Below are 9,594 nucleotides of genomic sequence, written 5' to 3' on the forward strand. Positions count from 1 at the left end.
TTCATTATAAGTATAATGATAAATACTAAGTAACTAAACACTTATAAATTCCCAATCTTAGTTACTTAGGAAAATGTGAATAAGGTGCTAATCCATGAAATTACACTTTGCACTTTGTTTAAGCTGTTAGTGGAGCGTGTGTGGTTAACCGGCACACTAACCTGGACTTAACAAGGTAGGCAAAGGGTAACTTAATGTTTATAATAGTATTGTTGGAGCGTGTGTGCTTAACCGGCACATCGATTGAGGGGTAAATATTAAGGGTACCAAGTATATTTGCATGGTTACTTCACACCTTGTTTTGTGATCCTCGGCATCCCAGTCACAAAACCTGAAGGGCACACTCGAGATTGAAACATGCCATTGAAAAGTTCAATGAATCTCAAAAGAATCTAGGAGTTTCAAAACCAATTAAAACCTAATAATACATTTCGTTTATCTTGGTGGAAATTGGTGAATCGGTATTCACCTACCTTCAAATATTTTATAGCTTGGATTACGGCATCCCTCTTCCAAGTTATAAAATAGTTTGTTGGGTCCTAGCCTTAATAAATCAACTTTACGTGAATTTCTCCCATTGTTGATGTCTGGTTTAGACAACAATGATCTTCCCAAACCAAGCTTTCCTAATGAATATGACTTCCCGAGTTTGGCTCATGGAAGTCATACTTCTCTTCCTCCACCTCCTCCAATTATTCTCCCTGACCCACAAGCTTAAAGACTTGAAAAGTTCAAGATCACTCAATCCCTACTCACAATAAAACATCAGATTGGAAGTCCTGTGTGCACTCATGTCTTAGGACTGAAGTCACACAGTGACATGTTAAGAATGTTGGGTGTCGTTGTCCCAAGGAAGTTGGCTATTGACTGGGTGTTTCAGTCACTTCCTGAGTCATATAGAAAGACTACTATGTGACAGATCACGACATGACCCAAATGGATCTTTCTTATTTTCTTATTGCTGCTGAATCAGAAATGATTTGGTGCAATAGTCAAGCAAATATGGATGGAAGGTCTATTTCTCAAACTTCCATGGACATGGACAATGGTAACATTGGAAGTCCAGAAAAGCTTTCTCTTCCCAATGGAAAGGGCTCGGCCTTGGTCAACCCGGTTGACCGGAAGGTAAAGTGAAAGTCTAAGTTTGGAATAGCCTTTTGTACCATTCCCAAAGAGTCTATATGTTTTCAGTGTGAAGAAAAGGGGCATTGGAAGCGAAGCTGCCCAAGCTACCTGAAAGAAAGAAGAAATCAACAGTTTGACTCTGCTTCAGGTAGGTCCACTATCTAACTCTATTAAGTTACCAGTTGATGATTCTTAATACAAAATGTGACTCGGTTGCATTTTCATATTTAGTAGGATCAAGCAAATGGAAGGAAACTTAAAGAAAAGAGTATGATGAATCTGATCGCGAATATGGATTTCTATCGCTTGGTTGAAGATCGGATTCTTGAGCTACTTCTTAGGAGTTATGACAGATTGCTAGGAAACATGTAATAGCATAGTTTTCATTTCAAGTTGCATTATAAGGAAAAGTTTTCCGCATTTTTATAAATAAATAAAAGTTTTACTTTATTTTATATCTCCTTGCAATGGCATTTATGAAAACTTGATGTTTGTATGTTTCTAGCAACATTGGAAAAATGAATTTAATTCTTTCATTTGTGGTAGTGTCTAAATTTACCAAGTAAGGAAAGATTCTCATCACCCAAGTTTCAATTGGACCGAAACTTGGAATCATGCAAGTTGTATAGTATGATGAATGAGAAGTTTTATTTTTGGAAAAATTTAAGACTAGTTCCTTGTTCACATGTATATGTGAGTCAAGTGAAGGACTAAGGGATCAAGTACACATCCTTGTGCACTGATCAAAGTCCACCAGAAAAGATCGATAAGACTACTCGTCATGATTTACTAAATTTTAGTAAATATTGTTATACTTACAAGCTTAAGTATAAGTCTGAGACATTGGAAAAGTTCCAATGTATAGCAGAACGAATAAGAAGAATCAAATTAGGCAGAAAGATAAAACTTTCTCAAATCTGAAAAGATGGGAGAGTACTTTAGTATCATGTTTGTGATCATCTTAATGATTTAGAAATCATATCACAATTAGTCCTCTAAATGTCATCTTAGTGCATTCTTATGACTAAGAAGAGGAGTCATGAATTGTTGAAATGGTTAGATCAGGAAGATGAGTCATACTTCGTTCCAAAACAATTCTTAGAGTCATACTCCAAGATTGTAACTTGAGTGACATATCTTAAAGAATGGTTTAAAACACTTGTCAAATGTAAGAGGAAAAGTGTCCTACTATTGTACATTTGAAATTGGTAAGTTGTGATGTTTTGGATAAAACAAAGACCAACTAAGGCCAATTGTGTGAAGTGTTTGTCTTGATAAAGAATCCGCACTATCTCTTGAATATTTGGCAAGATAGTCTTATATGTCAAGAGAATAGTGGGAGTCTTAAAGATCCTAAAAAGAATTTCAAGAACTAATCAAGAATAAAACCTGAGGTTCTTCACTAGCACACGACTTGAGGTTTATAACCTATCGTGTTGACATATTTTGTGACCATTCCAGTTAAAGTTGGATTTGCATAGGAGTTCTAAAAGTTCTCAATTGGTTGCATAACAACTTGGAAGCAATGGCAGGCCCTGTACTGCCAGGTGGCAAGAAGTTAAGATTGCATAAGTTCAATCCATATGAGTTTGGATTTCTCATTATCCTTGTCTTGTGACTATGGTTTTGACGATTCACATGGATAAGAACACATAAACCATAAAATCTAAGGGTCATAAGGTTTCTCTCCGATTCATGAAATTGATGGTGAGGAAACACTTCCACCAAGTAGATTTGAAGCAGATGGCAAAAGGTCTAAACAATTGAGACTATGATAACGGCATCCCTTTTCATAGTTCTGAAATTGTTTAGACACACATGCATGCTACCTAAGGAAAGGTGTATGATTTTGATAAAGTTTTATCAAAGCATCTGTACCGCCCCGTTTTCATTTATAAATAAATAAATAAAGATAAGTATTTATGTCAAAAATGTTTATAAAATTATCATAAGTTATATATAAATATATAGTAGTAAATTTGGTGTTACAAATAATCAAAAATGTGTATAAAAGATTTAATGGTTATATGGTTTAAAAAGTTATAATTACATTTAAATATGAAAGTAAAATAATATTTATTTTTAGCAAAAGTGATCTAAATGAAAGTTGTAGTACTCGGAAATACCTACGCATGAAAAAAAAATACGTCGAAAACGGAGCTCGTATGAAGAAGTTATGAATTTTTGAAGTTTGAACAAAAATCTCGAAATGAAATCCGGCAGCCGACCACCGGCCGGAAAAGTGGCGAGTGGCGGCGCGTGGCGGCGAGTGGCGGCGAGTGGCTGGTGCCATTGGAAAGCTGATTCGATTTCCTTCAAGATGGAGTCGGGTCCAATAGTTCTAGGTGCGGTATTGAGTGCCAGAATTAGGCCAAAAGTAAAAGAAATCATAAAAAATAATAATAATGGAGAAATTAGGTCATGAATAAAATAATCAACATTTTTACCTATAAATAGAGATGTAATTTTCCTTCATTTGGGAAAGAACAACAAGTGTAAATTATAGTCTTGATAATCGAGAAGATAAATCCCGAGAGGCTGTTAAGTGAATAAACTCGAGAAAACAAACGTTCGTGTTGCTGTTCTGCGACTAAGGTGAGTTTTACTATTCTATATGTGATACTCATGTATGTAGTTATTATAAAACAAGTTCATGTGAAGATATTATGATAAATAATATTTACCATTATTTACCATTATTTACTATTGACGGTAATTATGTGTAAACATGTTATATGTGTAATTTTTACTGTTGACGGTAAAAATGTTATGCTATATATTATATACTAGTAAATGTTATTACTATGATTATTATATGACATACATGATTAACTACTGTAGTTAAACAGTAGATGTTTCAGGATTACTGTAGTAAAACAGTAAATATTTCAGAATTACTGTAGTAAAACAGTAAATATTTTTATAATGATTATATGCATGTGGTAAAATGTATAGATTGTGAACTCACTAAGCGTTGGCTTATCAGATACTATTAACATTTTTACAGGACCCTCTGGGGTAAACAAGGGGAAGAATCCAGCTTGACTATCGTGGCAACCGCATTACTCTTGAAAATTATGGATAAAAGTCTTCCGCTGTTTATTTCAATAAATCATGTTTTATGTAATAAAGTTTAAACCTGGATTTATTTGTGTTTATTTAAAACTCTTTAAATGTCATTATATTATAAATGAAGTTTTATTAATATTCAAATGGGGACCAAATCAGATATTTTATTACTGTAGTAAATATTTATTTACCGCAGGAAAAAAAAAAAAAAAAAGGGTGTTACAAGTTGGTATCAGAGCTTTAGTTTAAGGGATTCAAATATACATCAGTGTGTGTTTGAACTTAAACCGAAGCTCAAAATTTTCAAGAAAAATAAAATTTTGGAAAAAGTGTCAAAATTTTAAAAGAGTAAAGTAATGCGGAACGAGCAGTCAGCTGGTATTCTTCAAAAGGTATAATATAATATATTTTTATAATATATTACATACAAGAAATTTTGATATATATGATATATATGTATATATTTCACATGCTAGAATTGAATAGGATATAGATAAATATCCGTATGATTATGTGTTTACTTAAAATTAGCAAAGAGTAAAGTAAATGCTTTGAAACTATGCATAATTAGAATTACATAGACTTAGAATTTTGACTAAAGCCTTACTGCATGTTCTTGTTTGATTGTTGCTTTAGGGTAAAAAGTTAATTATTTGAATGACTATTTGATTCAGCATTATGTATAGTTATGTATTTATAATACTCTTTGATAATATTAATTGGTTAAAAAGAGTATAATCAGTAAACTCTGTAGACATTATATGTATGTCTACAATATGTGAAATAGAAAATGCGTGTTAAACTAAAATCTGCAATTTGGAAGACTTTGTGATATACCAAAAACAATTATGTATATGTGTGGACGTTAGTATGGGCCCGTACTAACGAAAGCACATGATACATAATTGGGACGGGAGGACCACAAGGAAAACCAGAAAACAGATGGAAGTTTCTTTAGAATAAGGCATAGGATTAATTACTTTATATATATATATATATATATATATATATATATATATATATAATTTATTATATTATGGTTATCAGAAAGATGGTGGTTACAAGAAATGGAAGTGGAAATGGAAATGAAGATCAACATGAAGATGTCAATGTTAGGGAGCTAGTTGCGTCTGAAATAAGAGTAGCAATTCAAGAATTTCTCCCAGAGTTATTCGAGCAAGTAAAGACTGATTTGTTAAAAATCATTGATAATAAGATGGCAGCATCTGGTCAACTCAAGAAATGCAAGTATCAGGATTTTGCAGCTACCAAACCACCATTGTTCCATGGAAAGAAGGACCCTCTGGTCAGCATGCGCTGGATATCAGAGATAGAAAATGCTTTTCGTACTTGTTTTTGTCAGCCAGAAGCAAAAGTTCGATTTGCAGCAAACCAATTACGAGGAACGGCGAATGATTGGTGGGAGTTAACCATGAAGAAGCTTAAGGAAGCTGAAATAGAGAACATGACTTGGGCAGAATTCAAAATACTCTTTCAAGATGAGTATGTTACAGTGGTAGAAATAGATAGAATAACTGAAGAGTTTCTATCTATGGAGCAAACAACGGAATCGGTCAATGAAATCACCGATAAATTTCTGGAAAAAATCAATCTTTTGTCAAGAATTTGTGGCCACGGAAAAGATGAAGATGAATCATTATGTTAAGATACTCAAGCCCAAGATCAGAGAGGTTGTTGTAACCTCTAACTGCAAAACATTTAAAGACATAACAGAAATAGCAAGACTCAAGGAGCTGGATATGGAGACTCAAGACAAGAAGAGAAAGCAGGTACACGTTCAAGAACCAAACAAGAAGTTTCATGAAGATTTGGGTACTAGATTAAAGTTTAGTACAGCTTACCATCCTCAAACAGATGGGCAAAGTGAACGAACCATTCAGACACTCGAAGACATGCTGAGAGCTTGTGTAATTGACTTTGGAGGTAGTTGGGATACTTATCTTCCATTAGCAGAATTCTCATATAACAACAGTTATCATGCAAGCATTGGCATGCCTCCTTATGAAATGTTATATGGAAGAAAGTGTAGGACACCTATTTGTTGGGGTGAAGTGGGACAAAGAGTACTCGGTAGTACTGAGATAGTTCAAAAGACAACAGAGAATATTCAGATGGTCAGGGAAAGACTGAAGACAGCTCAAAGCCGCCAAAAGAGTTATGCAGATAAGAGACGATCCGACTTAGAATTTCAAGTTGGAGATTTTGTATTACTAAAAGTGTCACCATGGAAGGGAATCATCCGATTCAGGAAAAGAGGAAAATTGGGACCTAGATTCATTGGTCCATATAAAGTTATTGCACGAGTTGGGAAGGTAGCATATCGCTTAGAGCTACCAGAACAATTAAATCAGATACACAACACATTTCATGTGTCGCAATTAAGAAAGTGTATGGCAGAAGAAACCTATATTGTGCCACTTGAGGATATTCAGGTAGATAACAGACTTAACTACATTGAAAAGCCTGTTGCCATTATAGATCGAAAAATAAAGACATTACGCAACAAGGAAATAGTAATTGTTAAAGTACAATGGCAGCACCGACGTGGAACAGAATGGACTTGGGAACCAGAAGATGAAATGAAAAAGAATTATCCCGAGTTCTTTTTATAAGGATTTCGAGGACGAAATCATTCCAAGTAGGGGAGAATTGTAACGCCCCGTTTTCATTTATAAATAAATAAATAAAGATAAGTATTTATGTCAAAAATGTTTATAAAATTATCATAAGTTATATATAAATATATAGTAGTAAATTTGGTGTTACAAATAATCAAAAATGTGTATAAAAGATTTAATGGTTATATGGTTTAAAAAGTTATAATTACATTTAAATATGAAAGTAAAAATATATTTATTTTTAGCTAAAGTGATCTAAATGAAAGTTGTAGTACTCGGAAATACCTACGCATGAAAAAAAATACGTCGAAAACGGAGCTCGTATGAAGAAGTTATGAATTTTTGAAGTTTGAACAAAAATCTCGAAATGAAATCCGGCAGCCGACCACCGGCCGGAAAAGTGGCGAGTGGCGGCGCGTGGCGGCGAGTGGCGGCGAGTGGCTGGTGCCATTGGAAAGCTGACTCGATTTCCTTCAAGATGGAGTCGGGTCCAATAGTTCTAGGTGCGGTATTGAGTGCCAGAATTAGGCCAAAAGTAAAAGAAATCATAAAAAATAATAATAATGGAGAAATTAGGTCATGAATAAAATAATCAACATTTTTACCTATAAATAGAGAGGTAATTTTCCTTCATTTGGGAAAGAACAACAAGTGTAAATTATAGTCTTGATAATCGAGAAGATAAATCCCGAGAGGCTGTTAAGTGAATAAACTCGAGAAAACAAACGTTCGTGTTGCTGTTCTGCGACTAAGGTGAGTTTTACTATTCTATATGTGATACTCATGTATGTAGTTATTATAAAACAAGTTCATGTGAAGATATTATGATAAATAATATTTACCATTATTTACTATTGACGGTAATTATGTGTAAACATGTTATATGTGTAATTTTTACTGTTGACAGTAAAAATGTTATGCTATATATTATATACTAGTAAATGTTATTACTATGATTATTATATGACATACATGATTAACTACTGTAGTTAAACAGTAGATGTTTCAGGATTACTGTAGTAAAACAGTAAATATTTCAGAATTACTGTAGTAAAACAGTAAATATTTTTATAATGATTATATGCATGTGGTAAAATGTATAGATTGTGAACTCACTAAGCGTTGGCTTATCAGATACTATTAACATTTTTACAGGACCCTCTGGGGTAAACAAGGGGAAGAATCCAGCTTGACTATCGTGGCAACCGCATTACTCTTGAAAATTATGGATAAAAGTCTTCCGCTGTTTATTTCAATAAATCATGTTTTATGTAATAAAGTTTAAACCTGGATTTATTTGTGTTTATTTAAAACTCTTTAAATGTCATTATATTATAAATGAAGTTTTATTAATATTCAAATGGGGACCAAATCAGATATTTTATTACTGTAGTAAATATTTATTTACCGAAGGAAAAAAAAGAAAAAAAAAAAAGAAAAGGGTGTTACAGCATCTCGTATCAAAAATATAAACTTTGGTAAGAAAGTCAATAAAGTATTGATTTCTAAAAGTCCACCTGATTTCTGAGTACATGTCAAAGCTAGTGGGAGCATAAGTGTTATGCTAATAATCATCATGTTAGTAGGAGCATGATAATTATTGTTAGTGTTGCAAGTTAGCAATGTTAATTATAGAAAACAAAAGTTTCAATTCGTGAGGCTGCAGGGATTGAAAAAGTTGTTTTGCTATAATTAAGGGAGAGGATATACTTCATTTCAGTTCTAAAGGCTTAGATGGAGACCTTAGTCATCTTTAGTCAAGAATATATAGATGAATTTCATGTTGGATTGGTTCAACTTAAGGAAATTCTATATATTGCGTTCTTAAAATTCGATTATGATTACAACATCCCTCTTCATAGTCAAATTTTGAAAACATGGCAAATAAAAATATTGTAGCAAAAGACTGGTCTAGAATCATGTCTTTATGTGATACATCATGAATCGTGTACCATTTGCTTTGGGTACAGGATCGATTGCATGTGCTATAATATTTGTCATTTCTAAATTTTTCCAAATGCCCAGAGGCATTAAGAAGGGAAAAGGTCTAGAATTGGATATGACTAAAATGATTAAGCAATTGTCGAGGACAATCTGAGGTTTACCAAAGATTGGTTGCTCAAGGACATTTGGAAGTATAGTGTTAACTTTGGAAGGACCATATTGACCTAATATGAAAAGAGGCAACTCTTGTTCAGAAGGGGTAGTCAAAATGGGAATATGGAGTTGTCTCCATAGGTGGAAGTTATCTGTGTAAGATTAGAAAAACTTAATGCAAGAAGCATGTTCAAAGCTATGTACTTCGAATATGAGACTTAATTTCCATGAAGTTGATCTTCATTGGAATACCTTATAATGACTGTTGACAAGTCTTTGTGACTTTGTACATATTCATTACAGGAGGGTCAGTGCATATAAGTTTAAAATCTAAACAGATTTCGATAAATGATAATAATTTGAAATTCTCACATTTTTCGATAAAGATTTGGGAGTGTGAAATTAGAATCATTGATATTATGTTCAATTGGTTTATTTCACAAAGTAAGGATCATAGACAAACATAGAGTGCATACTTGGTGTATGTCAAAGCTATTGTTTAAGAAAAACATAGTGTACATGCTTGGAGCATGGGACAACTAGTGTTTTTAATTCAAGTATAAAGTTGATAAAACCGAAACAATGAATAATGAGTAATCAATATGGTGATAAATAAAAGTGTTTATTTATATTCATAGGGTTTGATACCATATTTGATTCATTT

At 33.1% G+C, this 9,594-nt stretch overlaps 1 protein-coding gene and 2 long non-coding RNA genes across 3 annotated transcripts; all 3 read left to right on the top strand.

Annotated features, from left to right (window-relative positions):
- Positions 1-3,616: 3,616 nt before the first annotated feature.
- On the top strand, positions 3,617-4,290 carry LOC145163206 (uncharacterized). The gene is made up of 2 exons (XR_013739640.1): positions 3,617-3,720; positions 4,133-4,290. It is a non-coding gene; the product is annotated as an uncharacterized LOC145163206 (long non-coding RNA).
- A 1,931-nt stretch (positions 4,291-6,221) lies between these two features.
- LOC145165039 (uncharacterized) lies at positions 6,222-6,827 on the top strand. Its single transcript, XM_079083676.1, has one exon. The coding sequence runs from the start codon at positions 6,222-6,224 to the stop codon at positions 6,825-6,827; it is 606 nt and encodes a 201-aa protein (XP_078939802.1).
- Positions 6,828-7,482: 655 nt separating this feature from the next.
- On the top strand, positions 7,483-8,146 carry LOC145163207 (uncharacterized). Its single transcript, XR_013739641.1, has 2 exons — positions 7,483-7,586; positions 7,989-8,146. It is a non-coding gene; the product is annotated as an uncharacterized LOC145163207 (long non-coding RNA).
- The last annotated feature ends 1,448 nt before the right edge of the window (positions 8,147-9,594 follow it).

Source organism: Lactuca virosa, chromosome 3 (genome assembly GCF_052849685.1).
Source record: "Lactuca virosa cultivar CGN04683 chromosome 3, Lactuca_virosa_CGN04683_v6, whole genome shotgun sequence".
NCBI lineage: Eukaryota > Viridiplantae > Streptophyta > Magnoliopsida > Asterales > Asteraceae > Lactuca > Lactuca virosa.